The sequence below is a fragment of the Natrix helvetica genome (assembly GCF_964273705.1).
Source record: "Natrix helvetica genome assembly, chromosome: 4".
Lineage (NCBI taxonomy): Eukaryota > Metazoa > Chordata > Lepidosauria > Squamata > Natricidae > Natrix > Natrix helvetica.
Genome location: NC_138550.1, coordinates 4,720,702 through 4,742,530, shown reverse-complemented (window position 1 = coordinate 4,742,530; position 21,829 = coordinate 4,720,702). Strand labels below are relative to the sequence as shown.

General features: G+C 47.6%; 1 protein-coding gene across 1 annotated transcript; it reads right to left on the bottom strand.

Annotated features, from left to right (window-relative positions):
• Positions 1-205: 205 nt before the first annotated feature.
• USP35 (ubiquitin specific peptidase 35) lies at positions 206-20,825 on the bottom strand (the record flags this gene model as incomplete). Its single annotated transcript, XM_081949957.1, has 10 exons — positions 206-1,150; positions 2,000-3,203; positions 6,809-6,915; positions 7,705-7,798; positions 8,909-9,102; positions 10,895-11,053; positions 12,455-12,556; positions 13,780-13,909; positions 15,487-15,619; positions 20,144-20,825. 10 exons carry the CDS (start codon positions 20,823-20,825, stop codon positions 974-976), a joined length of 2,982 nt encoding a protein of 993 aa, XP_081806083.1. The 3' UTR covers positions 206-973.
• Positions 20,826-21,829: the final 1,004 nt, after the last annotated feature.

The following is a 21,829-nucleotide window of genomic DNA, read 5'->3' as shown; positions in this document are numbered from 1 at the left end:
GAAGGGAAGAGAGGGGAGGGGAGAGGAGAATATGGAAAGGAAAAGAAGAGAATATGGAAAGGAAGAGAAGGGAAGGGAAGAGAGGGGAGGGGAGAGGAGAGGAGAATATGGAAAGGAAGAGAAGAGAATATGGAAAGGAAGAGAAGGGAAGAGGGGAGGGGAGAGGAGAGGAGAAGAGAATATGGAAAGGAAAAGAAGAGAATATGGAAAGGAAGAGAAGGGAAGAGAAAAGAAGGGAGGAGAGAAGGGAATATGGAAAGAAAGAGAAGAAAAGAGACGAGAAGAGAAAATGGAAAGGAAGAGAAGAGAATAACAGAGTTGGAAGGGACCTTGGAGGTCTTCTAGTCCAACCCCCTGCTCAAGCAGGAGACCCTATGCCATTCCAGACAAATGGTTGTCCAGTCTCTTCTTAAAAACCTCCAGTGGTGGAGCAGAACCTCTGAAGGCAAGTTCTTCCACTCATTCATTGTTCTAATGGTCAGGAAATTTCTCCTTAGTTCCAAGTTGCTTCTCTCCTTGATTAGTTTACACCCGTTGCTCCTTGTTCTACCCTCAGCTGCTTTGGATAATAGCGTTTATGTATTGTCCGTGCGTACATGCCTAGACACCTTCACAGCCCTCCATAAATCCTTGAGAAAATTAATCACCCAACCCTGCATTAAGGAGGTCACAATGCACATTGCCCACCCTTCGGTGAGGACACGTCATCCAGATGGCGACTTAGTAGGCCTCAAAAGTTGAAGCTGTGGCAACTTCTTCCTCCTACTTCCAGGAAGTGCACTTTTAATGACAGGTTGAGGACGCCCTGGTCACAGTTGCTCCAGAAAACGTTTTCCATAGTTTCGAGGAAGAATAAACAAGGATTATTGTCTCCCTCCAATCCTGGTTAGACTTCCAAGGCCACAAGGTCAAGGTCAAGGAGTCCCATACAACTGATGGTTGAAGGATTAACCATCTGCTTTGGGTACCGGGGCTAAAAGACCAGCCCGTGAAAAGACCCTGATCCACCTCCACCAGGATCATGGCTGCAACCCCCTGAGGTTCCTTCATCATCCTCATGGTCATCTCGGTCAAGATCTTTCCACCAAACGGAAGATTTAGGCAAAGCTGAAATGTAAGCCTTTCTACTTCGGGCTTGCTTTTCTTGTTCCTGTGGATGAAAAAAAAAGAGACACACCAAGACAAAAACCACACACACACACACACACACACACACACACACACGCACACACGCACACATACACAAAACCCAGGTCAAGCAAGGACATAAATCTCAAGTTAATGAAACGGGGGACGGGGGACGGCAACGACGACTAACTGGGACGAAGTCCCAATGGTGTTTTTTTTTCAGGAGGCAACTGGACTTTTTTTCTTTTTAAGACGTTTCGCTTCTCATCCAAGAAGCTTCTTCAGCTCTGACAGGATAGTGTCAAGATAGCGGGGAATGGAAGCTGAAGAAGCTTCTTGGATGAGAAGTGAAACCTCTTCAAAAGAAAAAAACAAGGAAGTCCAGCTGCCTCCTGAAAAAAAAAGCCCCTTTGGGACAACCGTGATCTGGATGACAGAGAATCTCTACAGATTTTTGGTTATACAATTTGGGGTGAAGACCCTTGGAATGGGGTGGGAGTAGGAATGGATTTCCAGAGGGAAAAATGGCAGACTACAGGAACCATTTGCACCAATCAGGTGACCCCCTGAGGACACAGATAAACCTCGAGGTAGCCTCAATGACCCTCTAAAAAGGGTGCAAATGACCAGCTGTCTGCAAGGAATATAAATCCTTCCATTCCCCACTATCCTGTCAAGGCTGAAGAAGCTTCTTGGATGAGAAGTGAAACGTCTTCAAAAGAAAAAAAAACACGAAAGGCCAGTTGCTTCCAGAAAAAGCACCTTTGGGACAACATGACCTGGAGGATGGAGAATCCCTACAGATGTTTAACTGGGAGGGAGGGGAAAACCCCAAAAGAAATGAGTCAATGATGGTGGGAAACCATGTTACCTGCAAGAATAAGATGTTATCTTTCGCGATGGTGTCCATCAAGTTTTTATCCGGAGAATGTAAGCTTCCGTTTGTCCAACTGGGCTCCGGACCGGCTCCGTGCGAGGCCTGCCTTGCTCTCTGTCGGTAGAATAGCAGATAAGCCGTGTCCTTCGGCAGAAAGGAGGTTACGTTGCTCACAGATTCAAATGACGAGAAGAAGACCCTGGTGTCGTTAAAGATGTACCACTGGATCTCGACATCCGTAGACTTTGTCATGTTCCAAGCGTTGTCCTTAAAAAGGCTCTCCGTGGCCGCATCCTCGCATTCCCTGGCATAGCAGTAGTAATGGCCGCTTTCTGAGGACACCCCAGAATGGACCACCACGCTACAGAGATCGTACACCACCGAAGCGAAGTCCTTGCAGGACGAAGTCCACCCTGACGTCCTCGCTTGGTCAGAAGGCACCAGGACGGGCAGCTTCAGCATCAATGGGACCGAGACGTTGTCAAGGATCTTCTTCCTTCTCATCGTTCCTAGGTCGAAGGAGAACCTCAATAGGGTGAGGATGAGGTAGTGAGGTCCCTCCGTCAGCTCGGTCAGCTTCTCGGCATCTTGAAGGGAGGCACAGTTCTCACAGTGGTACCTGTTCTCGGCAGTGAGCATCTCAGGTGATAAGAAATAATTTATCAAATCCGGAACGGATCTGGAGGCCCGACAACCAGAAGCTTCCTTGTGTAAAGCCAGCTCAGATTCTTTGAGGGGCTTCACGTCAACGACGTCTCGTTCAGGCGCCGAGGGGAGAGAGGTCTCTTCAAATTTTGAGCCGACTGCTTCCTTCAGTGGACGTTTAGAAGGATTCTCCTCAGGGGCCCTCAAGATCCCTGACCTAGCTGGCAAATCCTTTAGCTTGCTTTGAGTCTGGATCCTTGACTGAGAGATCTCGGGACCGGTTTCTTCACCGGACCCAATTAACGCACTGCTGATAAGTCCAACCTGGTGATCCTCTGCTGGAGGAAACGCCAAGGAGAGATCTGTGAAAGCTTCTTCTCTGGAGGAGACCTGTAGGCACTTCAGACAACGGATCTTGGTCTTAATTTTGCCGCCGAACATTTCTTCCACCAGGGTTTTGCTGGCGGAGGGATGTCTGTCCACAGGAGACACCAAGGAACATGCCTTCAGCTTCTGACAGATCCTTCTACCCGTTCTCTCTTCCTCATGAAGACTTTGGGGGGGGAAAAGAGACACTAAGAGATAGAAACAGCACTTACCGTATTTTTCAGAGTATAAGACGCACCAAGATTTTGAAGAAGTAAATTTTTTAAAAAAGGTTTTTGCACTCTGCAGACCTCCCAAACCCTCTGCCTCATTTTTTGTGGAAAACGGGGCATGCAGAGAGTTTGAGAGGCCTGCAAAGTGCTCCTGGGAGTTGGGGGAGGAGGGGGCAAAACCGAGCAAAAAATTGGCATGTTTCTTTCCAGAAAAAGGGCATGCATAGCCTTTAGGGCAGGGGTGTCCAAACTTGGCAACTTTAAGACTTGTGGACTTCAACTGCCAGAATTCCCCAGCCAGCAGAACTGGCTGGGGAATTCTGGGAGTTGAAGTCCACAAGTCTTAAAGTTGCCAAGTTTGGACACCCCTGCTTTAGGGGCTTGTAGAGTGCTTCTGGGGGTGGGGGTGGGGGCAAAAACGAGAAAAAAATGGCCCTTTTCTTTACAGAAAGAGGGCATGCATAGTCCTTAGGGGTCATAGAGTGCTTCTGGAGGCTGGGGGGGACAACAAAAACGAGAAAAAAACCAGCCCATTTGTCGCTCGTTTTTGCCCTTCCCAGCTCCCAGGAGCACTTTGAAGTCCTCCCAAACCCTCTGCATGTCCATTTTTGTGAAGGAGGTGGGGTTTTCGGAGGCCAAAAATGCTGTATTCGGTGTATAAGACACAGCCAGATTTTCACCCTTTTTTCGGGGGGGGGGAGGAAGGTGCGTCTTATACTCCGAAAAATACGTTACCTTGCATCCAAAATGGGCCGTGTGGAGACTCCTGGGAGGGGTGGGTCATGGTGGGAGGGATGGGACGGGCCAGCCAGGGGTGGGATTTGGAGGTTCTCCAAACCGGCCATAATGTTAGCTACGGCTTCTCCCAAACCCGGGCGAACCCTTAGCAGCCCACCCCTGCTTATGACCAGAGGTAGGCTGCAGACGGTTCGGATAGGGTCAGGCGAACCGGTAGCGGTGACCTGCGGGTGTGCCCCCACCCACCTGCCCCAGCTCTATGCCATCCTATTTAGCCACATTTTCAAAGCTGTGCGCATGCACAAACAAAGCGAAGAAGTGGAAGGCCGTGCACATGCCCAGAAGGCGCGCACGCTTATGAAGCGAGTGTGCACATGGAGCAAATTGGTGGTAAACTTCTGTGAAACACACCTCTGGATAGAAGCTCTCCTTTTAAAGCCAGAAGAAAGGAGTTTTTTTTAAAAGAAAAACAACCACCCTGGACACTACCCCAAATGAAGGCTCATAAAAAGGGAGTTTAAGAATGGGAAGAAACAACATTTCAGGCCGTGAAATCTAACCCTTTGTTCATAGCAGAATCTCAATGCAAGCAGTTCTCCCATCCAGTATGACGAGAGTTGGAAGGGTACCTTGGAGGTCTTCTAGTCCAACCCCCTGCTCAAGCAGGAAACCCTACACCATTTCAGACCAACGGTTGTCCACTCTCTTCTTAAAAAAACCTCCGCTGTGAATCCAGATCTAAATCTCTCCTGAATTTGGAAGACAGCATGATTAATTAATAAACTGCTGCTTTGAATTATTCATATTTATAACGGCTGGTTTGAATTATTTATGTTCATAATGATTCCCATAGCCTTGAAATTTATGACAGCTGCCAACTCTCCAGTTTTCTGGACAAAGAAATTTCACCTCAGCCTTGGACAGCTTAAAACCATTGTTTCCCCAATGGTGGCCACTTTAAGATGTGTGAATATAAGGAAGGCATGTTAACCTGGTTAAACAAATATTATGGTTATTATTATTAATAATAATACTTGTGTTTCCCCCAAAATAAGACAGGGACCTATTTTCTTTTGACCCCCCACCCTAAATAAGCGCTTGGCCTTATTTTTGGGGAGGTCTTATTATTTTTGAGGTGCAGGAGGCGGCGAGCGTGGTCACCTCAGCTGCTGTGTTGCAATATTTTCAGGGAGAGCTTATAGAGATAGATAGACAGACAGACAGACAGACAGAAACAGACAGATGATAGGTGGATGGATGGATGGATCGGTAGATGATAGATCGACAGACAGATGAATGGATGGGAGAGAGGGAGAGAAAGAGAGAGGATAGATAGATAGACAAACAGACAGACAGACACAGACAGAAGACAGACAGATGACAGGTGGATGGATGGATGGATCGGTAGATGCTAGATAGACAGACAGATGAATGGATGGGAGAGAGGGAGAGAAAGAGAGAGGATAGATAGACAGACAAACAGACAGACAGACACAGACAGAAGACAGACAGACGATAGGTGGATGGATGGATGGATGGATGGATGGATAGATAGATGATAGGTAGATGAGAGAAAGAAAGAGGATGGATGGATGGATGGATGGATGGATGGATGGATGGATGGATGGATAGATGATAGATGATAGGTAGATGAGAGAGAGAGAGAGATGATGGATGGATGGATGGATGGATGGATAGATAGATAGATAGATAGATAGATAGATAGATAGATAGATAGATAGATAGATGTGCTTCCCTGAAAATAAGACAGGATCTTATTTTCTTTTGACTCCCTAAATAAGCACTTGGCCTTATTTTCGGGGAGGGTCTTTTTATTTTTGAGGTGCAGGAGACGGAGAGCATGGTCACCGCATGGCTGCTGCAGTGTTGCAATATTTTCAGGGAGGGCTTATTTTAGCGCATGCACTCAAAAGCCCGTTTGGGTTTATTATCTGGGGAGGTCTTATTTTCTAGGAAACAGGGTATTATAATTGATGTTAACGCAATGAAGATTGTTGTCGGCACTTGGGTTATTATTTTCTAAAAAGATTTGTACCCAGACAACACACCGTTCAATTGAAATTGGAATTTTTGGGTGATATAAACTTAAAATAAAAACTTATTACAAACAAAAAAAACAACAACGAAAAAGATGTGTGAGCTTCCACTCCTAGAATTCCTCAGCCTGCCATGCTGGAGAGTTGGCAGCTATAATAAATTGACAATTGACAATTTCTTCTTTCTGTACAATTTCACCTCAGCCTTGGACAGCTTAAACCAGGGGTCTCCAACCTTGGCAACTTTAAGCCTGGAGGATTTCAACTCCCAGAATTCCCCAGCCAGCCAGCTGGCTGAGGAATTCTGGGAGTTGAAGTTCTCCAGGCTTCAGGTTGCCAAGGTTGGAGACCCCTGGTTTAAACCACTGTTTCTCAATGGTGGCCACTTTTAAGATGAGTGGACTTCAACTCCCAGAATTCTAGCAGCTGGGGAGTTCTGGGAGTTGAAGTCCACTCATCTTAAAGTGGTCAAGGCTGAAAAAACGCTGGCTTAAGTAATCCAAATCACATTTTCTCAAACCATCCACAGTCTACTGAGAACTGAGGAGAAATTTCCTGACAGTTAGAGCAATTAACCAGTGGAACAGAAGTTGCCTCCAGAAGTTGTGAATGCCCCAACACTGGAAGTCTTTAAGAAGATGTTGGATAGCCGTTTGTCTGAAACGGTATAGGGTTTCCTGCCTAGGCAGGGGGTTGGACTAGAAGACCTCCAAGGTCCCTTCCAACTCTACTATTGTATTGTATTGCATTGTATTGTACTTTACCGATCAAGCAGGTACTTCAGATATTCAGAGCAATCCTGTTGGGCTCCACGGGTGAACCAGGGAGGCCACGAAGCCAAAAAGAAGTTTTCGGGAGAAATTGCAGGCCTCTTACGGAGGTATCAGAGAGGGGAAAAAACAGAAAATTAAAAAAAAAACATTGAAAGTGTTTTGGTAGCTGCAGTTTACATATCAGGCTGCCCTATTTTACCTGGGCTCTTTTCATTAAAGGGACTGGAATTGATTTTTTTTTCTTTTTTCCCTGCTCAATTTATATGTTAGTTTATTTTTAATTTTGCAAGTTGAGGTAGCGGTTAAGGCGCCATCCTCGAAACAAGGAGATGGTGAATTCTAGTGCCACCTTAGGCATGAAAGCCAGTTGGGTGACTTTGGGTGAAACACCTGGAGACTGTGAGTTGTAGTGCCACCTTAGCCATGAAAGCCAGCGGGGTGACTTTGGGCTGATCACTAGGAGACTGTGAGTTCTAGTACCACCTTAGCCATGAAAGCTAACTGGGTGACTTTGGGCTGATCACTAGGAGACTGTGAGTTCTAGTGCCACCTTACCCATTAAAGCCAACGGAGTGACTTTGGGCTGATTACTAGGAGACTGTGAGTTCTAGTGCCACCTTAGCCATGAAAGCTAGCTGGGTGACTTTTGGCTGACCATTAGGAGACTGTGAGTTCTACTGCTGCCTTAGGCACAAAAGCCAGTTGGGTGACTTTGGGCCAATCACCAGGAGATGGTGAGTTCTAATCCTGCCTCAGGCATCTTGACTGGGGAATTCTGGGACTTGAAGGTTGAGTAGCACATCTCAAATCCCTCTAAAATAAACATGGAGCTAACAATCCCCCCCAAAAGAAACACCTTATAATTAAGAAAACATTCCATTAATTACCTGGCTGTGCTCTAAAAAAGCAAAGAGCCATTGTAATTTTGCCATCAGCGGCTGGGAGTTGTTCTCGGCTAAATTCAGCACCGTCCGCCTGAAACTGTAAAGGATAAAAAAAAAATTTCCCCTTAAACTTAAAAAGGGAAGGTTGTCACAAAATCCCAGCATCAGTTAATCCATTTACTGAAGCACAGATCCTAGATGAATGCAACCCGTAGCCACATAATCCCCCTTTCTTTAAAGATCCCTCAGAACTATGAAAATAGAAATAATTGGTCTGCTGTGTATAGAGCATTATATCACCCTCCACAATCTTTGATCAGCCTCCAGGTGGCCTTAGCTAAAGTACAAGCTGTATTAAACAGAGGAGATTTTATCCCAAAATAATTACACATAGTTCTTCTGTTGTGGCCCGCCAGCGGCCAGCGGAGCTGCTAGCAGAATTTGACAGTGAAGAGGTTGGGGAGGAACATGGGCAAGTCCTGGAGTCTGGGGAAGGCTCTGATGAGGGCTCTGCATTGGAGGCAGAGATGGGGTCAAAGACGTCTGACAGTTATCAGCTGCCTTCAGAGTCAGACATCAGTGGGGCAGAAGAACAGCTGGAGCCTGTTCCCAGTGTGCTCATGCACAGAGAAGGCAACAGCTAAGGAACAAGGGCCGACTTGGGAGTAAAGCGCCCTCCCAAAGGGAATAAAGAGCATAAGCTTTCCAAGCAGAGGGAAGACCTGTGGGGAGTGCAAGGCCGGGTACTGGTGCCTGGACGCTCAGTGGGCTGAGATGGTCAGCCAGTTCCCAGCCATGATGCAATCCCACTGGAACGAGGCCCTCCGGCTCTTCGCCACCAGCGGCTCTTCCCTCCAGCCTTCACCCAAAGCCCCCCCCCAGGAGGCTGAAGCAGACCCCAAGTCGGAATTTCTGCCCCCCTCCGACCCGCACAAAAAGACCCCGAAGGAGGGGACTCTCTGCAGCAACACAAGCCTTCATTGCACGTATCCGTCCCAGGGGCCTTAGTTTGAGGACCCCTGATTTAATGCAATGTAAAAAATGCAAATAATTTTTCTCTGACCACCAACATTTTCTGGCGGAGCCCCAGTTGGTGCCCGCTGGTTTAGACAGATGGCGAGAGAGAGAGAGAGAGACCACGTTCGTAAAACCCCTAAATAGAACCACGGGAAGCAGAGAGGCAGGAGCAGGAGGGGGGGGCGCCTACTCTGAGGCCATGAAGAGAGCTTGCAGGATGCTGTTCATATAGCAGGTGTTCCCCAGGTTAATTAAACCGATCTTCCCGGTTTCCGATTTGGAGGCCAAGCGAGGATAGAGGTTGGCCAACTCGTTTTTCTGGGAGGTCCAAGCGTTTTGCCCCAGCAGGTGCTTAATGCGGTCTTCGTTAGGGATTGGGAGCGCCTTCCGAGAAGAGAATTGGAGAGAAGGAGAGGATGGGGGGGGAAAGGAAGGGAGAGGGAGGGAGGAAGAGGGAAAGGCAGAGGATGGGGAGAAGAGGGAGAGGGGAAGAAGATGGGGAGAGAGAGAAAGGGAGAGGGACAGAGAAAGAAGGAGAGAGGGTGCGGAGGGAGGGAGAGGAGAGAGGGGGAGAAAAATAGGGAGAGTGAAAGAGAAAAGGGAAAGGATGGGGGAGAGAGAGGGAGAGAGTAAGGGAAAGAGAGGGGGAGATGGGGAGAAGATGAGAAGAGAGAGAAAGGGAGAGGGACAGAGAAAGAAGAGAGGGGAGAGGGGGAAGGTGGGGCGAGAGAGGAAGAGGGAGAGTCGGAGGGAGAGGGGGAGAGGGTTGGGAGAGAGAGAAGAGAGAAGGGGAGAGGGGGGGGATTGGGAGAGAGGGAGAAAGGGAGAGGGACAGAGAAAGAAGGAGAGAGGGTGGGGTGGGAGGGAGAGGAGAGAGGGAGAGAAAAATAGGGAGAAGGAGAGAGAAAAGGGAGAGGATACAGGGAGAGAGAGGGAGAGAGTAAGGGAAAGAGAGGGGGAGATGGGAAGAAGATGAGGAGGGAGAGAAAGGGAGAGGGACAGAGAAAGAAGAGAGGGGAGAGGGGAACGGTGGGGGGAGAGAGGAAGAGGGGGAAGGAGAGGGGGAGAAAAAGGGAGAGGGGGAGAGGGTTGGGAGAGAGAGAAGGGGAGAGGGAAGGGATTAGGAGAGAGGGAGAAAGGGAGAGGGACAGAGAAAGAAGAGAGGGGAGAGGGGGAGGGTGGGGGAGAGAGGAAGAGGAGGTGGGAGAGGAAGGGAGAGGGGTAAGGGTAGGCAGAGGAAGGGGGAGAACGAGGGAGAAGGGGAGAGAGGGAAGAGAGGGGGAGAGAAGGGGAGAGGGAGAAAAGGAGAGGGAGAATGAAAGAGGGAGAGGGGGAGAGACAGAGAGAATTAACAGACCATCGCTCTCTAGGGACATTTCTTTGCCCATCAGTTAGCCCTTGTTAGTCCAGACAAGAAACATAACCACAAACAATGGGGAGCCAGTTTGGTCTAGGGATGAAGGCACCAGGCCAGAAACCAGGAGATGGTGAGTTTTAGTCCCACTTTAGGCATGAAAGCCAGCTGGGTGACTTGGGGCCAAACACCAGGAGACGGTGAGTTTTACTACCGCCTTAGGCAGGAGAGCCATCTAAGTGACTTTAGGCCAGTCATTTTCCTTCAGCCCAGGTAGCCCACCTCACAGGCTTGTTGTTGTGGGGAAAAGAGGAGGAGGAAGGAGTATTACATATGCTCACCGCCTTGAGTTATTTGTAAAAAATAAAAGGCGGGCATGCAAATAAATAAATACAATTTTTAAATAACCATCTATCCAAGTCCAAGAAATTGGCTCTGATTCTAATCCAGGCCAATTTTTTTCTAAAATTTAAGACTTCATTGCTAACGGCAAAAACTTGTCGATTTCAATTCTCCATGTTTTACCATGTTTCCCCCCAAAAAATAAGACAGGGTCTTATTTTCTTTTGACCCCCGAAATAAGCACCTGCCCTTATTTTCGGGGAGGTCTTATTATTTTTGAGGTGCAGGAGGCGGCGAACGTGGTCACCTCATGGCTGGTGCTGTGTGGCAATATTTGGGAGGGGGGGCTTATTTCAGCACATGTGCTCCAAAGCCTGATTGGGCTTATTATACAGGGAGGTCTTATTTTAGGGTATTTCTTCCTCTCGAACGTTTGCACCCGAAATGCAAAAATAATGTTTAAAAAGGGACCAGATTTACTTTTATCGCTTCCACCAGAGGCTCGTAGAGATCTGGGAATCCGGAGAAACAGAAGAACATGCAGTAGATCAGTTCAGCCAGCTGATCCAAACAGCGTGACGACGAATTGGAGTTTTCCTTCTGGAGGGCAGTGATCACTCTGGGGATATGGGGCAGGAGCTGTTAAGAGAGGGAATAAAGCATCGGGGAGGCCATTGAAGGATGGAATTTGCACCCACGGAAAAACGTGAGACTGAAAAAACAAATATAGGATCCGAGGCTGACAATGCGATAAATATCGTTTCTCCGATCTGCGTCGGTCAACGGGACCAGAGGTTTTGTCTTCCCAATTCCTGGATTCTCGTGGTGAGATTCAAATAATTTAACAACCGGTTCTCTGCCCTAATGACCAGCTGGGTAGGCGTGGCTCGGTGGTCATGTGACTGTGTGGGCGTGTCTAAGTCAACGTCACTCATGTCGATAGGCGCTTCGACTTAGCAATGTAAGTTACAATGTAATAAGGCTTAACCGGAGAGGCAGTTTCTGTAAGCAGGGCAATAAAGATTGTCCGACGAGCAGGTACAAAAACAGCCGGGGAAGTGATCGATCCCTGAGGATGGGCTCTAGCCAGGGATGGGATTCAGATGGTTCGGACCAGTTCGGGTGAACCGGGTGTGCTAATTTTGCATCCGGTTCACCGAACCGGTTGTTGCAAGGACCCGCTGTCCCCTCCCACCTCGCCCCTCCCATCCCAGGAGTCTCCATTCATCATGCCAGTTAAGTAACAGGCCCGTGTAAATGGGCCTAAGAGAAGTTCTGGAAGTCTGGAAACAGGTCTGTTTCCGGCTTCCGGAGGGCCTCTGGAGCCCGGGGGAGGCTGTTTTCGCCCTCTTGGAGGCTTGAGGAAAACCAAAGATAAGATGTCTTTCTAATTTCCGAAGGATGGGCTCCAGCCAGTGGTGGGATTCAGCCGGTTCGGACCTATTCGGGAGAACTGGTTGTTAACTTTCTAAGCAGTTTGGAGAACCGGTTGTTGGAAGAAATCTCCTTTTGTTTTTTCCCTCTTTACAGAGCTAATCCTGTAAGGAAGGCAGGAAGGAAACATTCTGATGTTCCTAGTCTAATCCTTATTGCCCTGCTTACAGAAACTGCCTCTCCGGTTAACCCTGATTACATTGTAACTTACATTGCTAAGTCGAAGCGCCCCACGACGTGAGTGACGTTAAGTTGGCCACACCCACCCAGTCACATGACCACCGAGCCACGCCTACCCAGCTGGTCATTAGGGCAGAGAACCGGTTGTTAAATTATTTAAATCCCACCGCTGGCTTCAGCACGAGTGTCCAGGAATTGAGAAGACAAAACCTCTGGTCCACCCAGCAACTGGGCAGAGAACTGGTTGCTAAAATTTTTCAATCCCACCCCACAAGTCCGATAGCTTCGAAGACGAAACCTCTGGTCCTGGTGGCCGACCCAGATTGGATCCTGCAACATTATCTTGGGACAGCCATATTCGCCTTCATTTGCAATAAATATCCTTATAAGTTGGCCAACAGCAGTACGTGATTAATCAGGATTTACCAGGTGAAATGCTTCATGAGAATGCTGGAAACTCAGCAACATGTAACGCAGAATGGAGAGAGCCCCCTCTCTCAGAATAGGGTAGAGTAGCTTGGAAAACACCTACGGAAACAGCAAAGGAAAGATTAAGGGAGGTAAATTAGCAGAATCAGGACAAAGACAATTCCCACAGCCCTTTTTCTATAGCCCGGTAAAAGATGCTTAAAAAGACTTGGACTGGGTGTCTGGAGAATATAAATCACCAGGAGATGGTGAGTTCTAGTCCTGTCTTAGCCATGAAAGCCAGCTGGGTAACTTTGGGCCAATCAGCAGGAGATGGTGAATTCTAGTTCCACCATAGGCAGGAAAACCAACTCGGTGATTTTAGGCCAACTACAAGGAGACTGTGAATTCTAGTTCTAATGTAGGCATAAGAGCTAGCTGGGTGACTTTGGGCCAATCGCCAGGAGATGGTGAGTTCTAGACCTGCCTCAGCCATGAAAACCACCTGGGGGATTTTGGACCAATCACCAGGTGATGGTGAACTCTAGTTCCACCAAAGGCAGGAAACCCTTGGGCCAGTTCCTCTCTCTCAACTCAACCCACCTCACAGGCTTGTTGTTGTTGTGGGGAAAAAGAGAAGAGAGAGGAGTATTAGGTTCACTACCTTGAGTTATTGATAAAAATGATAAAAGGTAGGATACAACTACCTTTTCCGTGTTTCCCCCTGTCTTTTTGCCACCAAAAACGTAGTCCTGGAGTCTGGGGAAGGCTCTGAGGAGGGCTCTGTGTCGGAGACAGAGAGGGGGCCAGAGCTGTCTGACAGTTACCAGCTGCCTTCAGAGTCAGACATCTGTGGGGCAGAAGAACAGCTGGAGCCTGTTCCCAGTGTGTGCATGCGCAGAGCTGCCAGGAGAAGGGAACAGCTGAGGAACAAGGGCTGACTCGGAACAAAGGCACAGGCAGACGGCGAATGGTCCATCCCAGAGGGAATAAAAGAGGAGAGAAAGGGGAGTGGAGTTTGCAGGAGATAATTAGTTCCATTCATTAGGGTGAAGATCTGTTCCTGACTTCTTGGCAAGTAATTGCTGCTACAGCATGGAGTTTGGAAGATATCGGCCTGGCAGCTCTCCAAGCTTAATAAAGGTCTGTAGTTGTGAAATCTCTTGGAAGACTCTTGGCTGGGACTTTTCTGGAGAGGAAATCCCTTTAACCGAAATAAAAGGGGTTTTATCGGAACGAGGACTCGGCTTCATGATCTTGGGAAGCCTTGGTCAAAACACAGCCAGGACAATGGGGTAAATATATTTTTTGCAAGCAGATCCCATATGAAGGAGCAAACCAACCCGTTCAATTTTGGAAAGCGTGACTTCCATCAAGATGCTGAATTTCTTCACCGCCGCCAGATTCTTCAGCAAGGCGATGATCCATTTGTCCAAGCTGTTCCCCAGGGGCCACGAGACCCATTCAATCATCCTGCAGCAAGAAAGACGGAGAGACAGAGAGGCTGGGATTAGAGGGATGAGGGCAAGCAGATTCAGAAATGGAGCCGTTTCCAAGATCCTGGAGAACGGTGGGAAGTGAGAAGACTTCCTATATAACTGTTATGTGATTTGGAGGAGGAGATCAAGAGGAGGAAGAGGATGAGGAGGGGGGAAGGAAGGAGGAAGAGGATGAAAAGGAGGAGGAAGAAAAGAAGAGCAAGAGGCGGAGGGGAAGGGAAGGGAGGAGGAAGAAGAGGAGGGAAGAAGAAGGGAGGCAGAAGATAAGGAAAAGAAGGAGGAGGAGGAGAGAAGGAAAGTAGGAAGGAGTAGAGGAAGAGAAGGAGTGGAAGGAAGGAGAAAAAGGAGATGGAGGAAGGGAGAAGGGGGGAGAAGAAAAAAGGAGGAAGAAGAGGAGGGAAGAGGAGGAGGGGGAGGAAGAGGGGGAGGAAGATAAGGAAAAGAAGGAGGAGGGGAGAAGGACAGTAGGAAGAAGTGGAGGAAGAGAAGGAGTAGAAGGGAGAAAAAAGAGATGGAGGAAGGGAGGAGGGGGAGGAGAAGAAAAAGAGGAAGGGGGAAGAGGAGGAGGAGGAAGAGAAAGAAGGGAAGGGAAGGGAGGAGGAAAGGAAGAGGAGGAAGGGAGGAGGAAGCTAAGGAAAAAAGGAGGAGGAGGAGGAGGGGAAAAGGACAGTAGGAAGAAGTGGAGGAAGAGAAGTAGAAGGAAGGAAAAAAAGAGACGGAGGAAGGGAGGAGGGGAAGGAGAAGAAAAAGGAGGAAAAGGAAGAGGAGGGAAGAGGAGGAGGAGGAAGAGGAGAAGGAAGGGAAGGGGGGAGGAGGAAGGGAGGAGGAAGATAAGGAAAAGAAGGAGGAGGAGGGGAGAAGGACAGTAGGAAGAAGTGGAGGAAGAGAAGGAGTAGAAGGAAGGAGAAAAAAGGAGAGGGAGGAAGGGAGAAGGAAGAAGAGAAGAAAAAGGAGGAAGAGAAGATTTTTTTTTAAAAAAACCAGCACTTTTCCTTTAAGGATAGACCTCAAATGCTTGTTTCAGGAATAAACTGTCTGAATTTGAGTATTTGTGCTTGGCACCATAGAAAAAGTGTAATACAAAGGACTTTATTCATGTGACCAAAATGTAGCTATATTTTGAAAATCAAAACGTAAATATATTTTGAAAATCTCCATCTATTTTGGAAGACAACACATCCCAACACACATCTAACCCACAAAATGGATAAACAAACCTCTCACCCATCCCATTTTTGGGGGCACAGGAGGTGGGAGGGATCTTATAGTTAAAAATCCCCAAATTCTCCACGGCTGAGAATTTCATAGACTCATAGGATCGTAGAGATGGAAGGGACCTTGGAGGTCTTCTAGTCCAACTCTTGCTCAAGCGGGAGACAAAGGGCTATCCTAAGGTTTCCTGCCTGAGCACGGGGTTGGACTAGAAGACCTCCAAGGCCCCTTCCAACTCTGATATTCTATTATTCTGAGTCTGAAAGCTTGGGAAACTAAACTTCTGGTCCCGGTGACTGACTCAAGTTGGATCACGAGTGACTTCCTATTTTTTCTTACCTTCCAATCGCAGTCATCATCTGAAGATCGGTGATGCTGTCATCATTGGTGAGGTTTCTTAGGATGCCGTCCATCAGCTCTAGAGGAACGTACTGGACCACACTGGCTAAGGCAATAGAGGGGTCGTGATCTTCTGCAAAAAATAAAATAAAAATTAGCAGGGTCAGCAAACCATTTTAACAACATCTATAAACCGTGCAAAAGAGACAATCGCTTGTTATCCTGTATAGTAGATTTAGATTAAGGGAATTGTAAAGAACATTGAACAGCAAGGATCGCCATTTATAGACAATTAAGGGTAATCTAATCCAAGATATGGAAAAATGGAGAGGGAACATGAAATATATTTACAATGGGAAACTATTGAGATTTAAAGACAGAATCACAAATTGGGGGCGTGGAAAGATGCATAATTATATAAATATAATGTTGAGAATAGCTGGGAATTGTAACCAGGTCTACATCTCGGCCAATATTAGGCTGGGGTGTGTGTGTGTTAAAAGCACAACGACTATATATGTATACTTTCTTGCTCTATTTTTTTTAAAAGGAGGAGAATAGGTGTTCAAATTAAATATGTATATTGAAAAAGAATTATAAATACCATCAACATAAAAAGGAGCTTGCTCAGAGGCTGAAATACACCAAGGAAATGAGATATGGGAAGTAGAGAAGAGAGGTAAAGGAAGAAGAGAGGGGTAGCAGAGAGGGCAAGGGGGGAATAGGAGGAGAGAAAGGAGGAGTGGAAAGGGGAGAGAAGAGAAGGAGAGAGGAAGGGGAAGTAGAGAAGAGAAGGATGACAGAGGGAAGAAAGGAGGTAGGGAGGGGGGGAGAGAGGGAGAAGAAAGTGATGGATAAGGTACAAATATGGTGTATGGAGAGAAGAAGAGCCAAGAATTGTTTTTGGGAGTTGATAGTAAGATGAATTGATGTAAACATTTAATAATACAATACGATGTTGGCTATGTAATAGTATATATGTGATTATATGTTATGAAAATGAAAAAATAAAAAACTTTATTAAAAAAAGAGAGACAATCGACCAGCCCAAAAGGGAACAAAAAAGACTCCAGTATCTCTCCACTAGCATTGGACACCCAGATCAGCATAGATTAACTCCAAGGTTAATTTCAAACCAACAATCAAGTAAGCAAAATACCCCAATCAAGAAACGGCCAAAGAGCCATCAGTAAACAGCCTGAGCAAAGAATCTCTTAAGATCGCCCCCAGCCACACTGACTGGCGAGACACCAGAATATAAACTGACAGCAAACAGCACTCCTTAGTAGCACTGATGATGTTACCTAGTTGGGTCATGAAATGTCTGCAAGAAAACAAGCAAGCTCAGAGACCACCAAGGACTTCACAGTTGTCGTCCTCCTCCTCTTCTTCCTTCTCTTCCTCCTTTTCTCCTTGTCCACAAACATCATCTCTTTCTAGATTGATGATGTCACCTACATTGGTCATGAAACATCTGCAAGAAGACAATCAAGCTCAGAGAGCTCCAAGGAGCCCATAGTCATTGTCCTCCTCCTCCTCCTCCTCCTCCTCCTCCTCCTCCTCCTCTTCCTCCTCCTCCTCCTCCTCCCCCTCCTCCCTTTCTCCTTGTCCACAAACATCATCTCTTTCTAGACTGATTATGTCACCTACATTGGTCATGAAACGTCTGCAAGAAGACAATCAAGCTCAGAGAGCTCCAAGGAGCCCATAGTCATTGTCCTCCTCCTCCTCCTCCTCCTCCTCCTCCTCCTCCTCCTCCTCCTCCCCCCTCCCTCCTCCTTCTGCCCCTCCTTGTGACAAACCCCACTCACTTCTACTACTTATGCTATTACCTAGTTAGGTAATAAAACAACTGCAAGAAAACAACCAAGCCCAGACAGCACCAAGAACCCACAGTGCTTCTCCCTTTCTCCTTGTACACAAACATCACCTCCTTCTAAACTGATGGTGATATCTAGATTGGTCATGAAATGTCTGCAAGAAGACAACCAAGCTCAGATCGCCTCAAGGACCCCGCATTCCTCCTCCGCCTCTTCCTCCTCCTTTTCCACAAACCCAACTTCCTTTTAGCACTGATGATGTTACCTAGTTGGGTCCTGAAATGTCAGCAAGAAAACCACAAAGCTCAGAGAGCACCCAGGAGCCCTCAAGCCATTTTAAAGTTGAAACCTTGTGAATCACAAACATCCAGATCTTGGGGTTTCGCCCACTGATCATCACTAAGATACCAGGCAAGCCAAAAGTTATACCTTAAGATGGTTTAAGAACTCAAGGGACAGGATGGCTGGGCACAGGTAGTTCTCAACTTACGACCATAATGGAGCTCGCCGTTTCAGTCATCAGCTGTTACGTCATAAAGTCACGCCGGATTTTATGACCATTTTCGCCCAAACGGGAGATCCTACACCAGTGATGGCAAACCTTTTCGGCACTCAAAAGTGTGCTTTGCATGTGCTTGTCTGGGGTGCAACCTGTAAGAGGAGCTGCCCAGGGGAGGGGAGGGATGCGCGAGCCAGAAACTGAACTTCCGTGTCCAGCGTGCACATGCGAGCCAGTCTTCCGGTTTCTGGTGAGCATGCACAAGCGACGATCAGCTCTCCGGCAGTCACATGCTCACACCGAAAAACAGAAGGCCAGCTCTTCCAGTTTCCGGCACTGCAACATGCACAAAGGCGTCGTGCGTGCCTGCATGCCAGAAACCTAGAAGAGGAACTGGCAATGGCATGCGTGTCACTTTGGACGTGGGTGCCATAGGTTCGCCATCACAGCCTTACACTGTTGAAGACAAACGGCTTAAAATCTTCAGCATCAGAGCACCCACAAGTTCTGGTGTTGCAGAAAATGACAGGCTTTAGACTTCTCAGGATACAGGAAGAGTTTATTTGGCAGCCAGGTTCAGAAACGTTAGCCCATGGCTAACATTGCAAGTTCTGAACGACCTTCATCGTCGAAGCACGCATTCTTATACATTCTCAAAGGCAGAGTAACACGGAAAAACTTAACTCATTTCTTATTGGTTACCTTGAGGAAAAAGCCTTATAAGGAGATGGGGGTCTTACTTCTCCTTTTGTCTTGGGCCATAGGTACGGACTACATGTCTTTATGCGAACTTTAATTGAACCTTGTGGTTTTGGACTTTTGACATAGGGACATTTGCTGGAACATGTTGTGGTTGAAGGCTGATGACATTTCCCTGTCCTTTTAAGCAAGCTTCTAACGGTCCCTTTTATGCCACGTCTTCATTCTTATATTTTAATCCATATTTTATTCTACTTTACTGGAGGCAAAGCCGTCTCACCGATTTTGGCCTCCATTGGGGTCGCAAGTCGAGTGTCAGCCTCTGCTTCACTCGCTTGCTATCAGCTGCCATAGAAACAGGGAGGGTAGGGGCATGGTATTGGGAAAGGGAGTTTTGTTCTCGCCATCCTCTGCGCATGCTGATGGCTGATGTTTGGACTTGGTCAAGGCCAACCGTCTTGCGTACCAACCTGATGAGGCCCTTTGAAGATGCACCCCACATGACACCTTAAGAGTTGCAGATTGGACACTGGTCTGGGGTAACTGGAGAGAGTGGGCTGGGCAATCATTTGATATGTAAGCGTTTGCGCCTTTCTGGCTCAGATCTCGCTTTCCTTCTTGCTGCTTTCATTTCATACCTAGTAAAAGTACTTTATCTCTATTCAAATGGAGTTGAGGTTTTTCTTTCTTGGATATTGAAGGAGGCATGCCTGACATCGAGGCCTACCGGTAAAAACACTGTCTGAAACCAAAGGTATACTTTGCTTACCATCTTATATCCTGCTTGCAATCCTTTTGGGCTGTTGCCTTCTGGCAGAAGATACTGAACAATTAAAACTCGGACCGCACGTCTTCTGAATAGTTTTTATCCCAGAGCTATAATTGCACTCAACAATCAACTAAAGGGCCACCATCAGTGAGCTATTGGACAGCATTGCTTGGTCTCTTGTGTGTGGATGCTTGGGTGATTTAGGGGCGGGGAATTTTTGGTGGGGGGGGATTGTCATGTGTGTTGTACCTGATCTCTGGGTGTTATGTGAATTTCGTTGTATGGCTATACCAGTGATGGCGAAACTTTTTTGGCTCCCGTGCCAAAAGCGGGGGGAGCGCAGGGGGGACGTGAGTGGCCTTGCCACACCCATAATGCCACACCCATAATGCCACACCCATAAGGTGAAAACAGCCTCCTTTCCCCTCCCCCCAATGCCCTCCGGAGGCCTCACGACCTTCCCTGAAGGCTCCGGAGGGCAAAAACCGGCCCTACGGGGAATCCGGAAGTTCAGGAATTGTGACTTCCGGTTTGGCTGTAGGGCCGTTTTCCACCCTCCGGAGCCTCCAGGAAAGCCTCCTGAAGGCTCTGAAGGGCAAAAAATGGTCCTATGAGCAAACTGGAAGTCTGTTCCTGAACTTTCGGTTTGCCCTTAGGGCCGGTTTTTCACGCTTCAAGGACGAAAAACGGCCTCAAAAGAAGGCCAAAGTCAGCTGGCCATCGCACACATGCGTGCTGGCCAGCTGACAGGGCAGCGCCCCGCGTGCCCTAGCAAATGCGTGCCATAGGGTCGCCATCCGGGGGCTATACGGTGTATATATGTACAATGACAATAAAGTATTCTATACAAAGACAGACTCCCATCCCTACCGATGGTTGAAATGATGGTGAAGAGCTCCTTCAGGGAGGGAAGGATGGAGGTCATCTGAGTCTTCCAGATCTTCTGCAGCAAAAGGCTGACTTGGATCACCTGGTCCAAGAACTCCATGATGGCGTCTTCCCTGCCCGAGGTGGTGTGGAACCGCCCAATGCATCGGACAAGCTGTTGGCAGAAGAGGACCTGCCGTTTGCCGGTGGGGACGCACGGAGGGTACTGGATTAAGAGCTTGCTGATCTTCACACACTGCTTCAGGCCCGGCCGCTCGCAGATCTTCCGCAGGACTTCGGTCCTCAGTAGACTGAAGATGTCGTTGGCCGATGGACCATCCATCACGAAGGGCAGTCCAAGGTGTATGTAGTCAAACACGTACAGACTCCTCTTCCCCAGAGGTCCATAGCCTTCCTGGAGAAGACTTAAGAGGAACTGGGCATTGAAGAATTCTTCGAAGGCCTCTTGGTGGTAAAGCCCACAGACTTCCAGGATCTCCTTGCCAACTGACCTCTTGAATTTGGTGTCGCCCAAGAGGAAGAGCTTAGTGGAGAGCTCCAGCATTGACCAACACTGTTCGGTGTCCATGGTCCTCTTCAGAGCCTCGATGATGCGCCTCACCAGGCCTTGCTTCATGTGATCGGGGTAGGAAGAGGCCAGGATCGCTTCCAGAATTTTATCCATCTTGGCTTCTTGGAAGTCCTCAAAGAAGATCAGGCATCTTCAGGCCACTAGCAACCCCTTCCTCCCTGGAATGGAGATATTAGGTTACATATCATAATTATAATGACGGTAAAGGTTCCCCTCGCACATACCGTACTTTTTCAGACTATAAGAAGCACTTTTTTGTCTCCCAAAAGGAAGTGGAAATGTCTGTGTGTCTTATAGACCGAATATTGCAGAAGCCTCGTCCACCTGCCGGCCATTTTTTGCCCTCCACATACATCTTTTTTTAGGTCTTTTTCGGCCTGTTTTGGAAGCTTTTTTTTACCATTTTTGAGGCTTTTTGGAGAGCCACATTTGAGGCTTTTTTTGGTCTGTTTTTTTGGCTTTTCTTGGCCCATTTTTGAGGCTTTTTTCGGCTCGTTTTTCAAAGAAAAATGGGCTTTAAAAAGCCTCAAAAATTGGCCGAAAAAAGCCTGAAAAATGTGCCAAGAAAAGCCAAAACGGGACAATGCCCAGTTACAGGAACTGGGCATGGCTAGTCTAGTGAAGATGAGGATCAGGGGAGACAGGATAGCAGCCTTTCAATATTTGAGGGGCTGCCACAGAGAGGAGGGGGTGTCAAGCTATTCTCCAAAGCACCCGAAGGCCAGAAAAGGAATAACGGATGGAAGCTGATCAAGGAGAGGTTCAACCTGGAAATAAGGAGGAAATTTCTGACAGAACAATCCACCCATGGAACAGAAGTTGCCTTCGGAAGTTGTGGGAGCTTCATCCCTGGAGGCTTTCAAGAAGAGACTGGACTGCCATCTGTCAGAAATGGTGCTTGAATGGGAGGGTTGGACTAGATGACCTATAAGGTTCTTTCCAACTCTGTTAATCAGTTAAATTTAGTACCGCTGCAGAGAAAAGCAACCTAGAACTAAGGAGAAATTTCCTGACAGCGAGAACAATTAACCAGTGGAACAGCTTGCCACTAGAAATTGTGGGTGTTACAACCCTGGAGGTTTTTAAGAAGAGAGTGG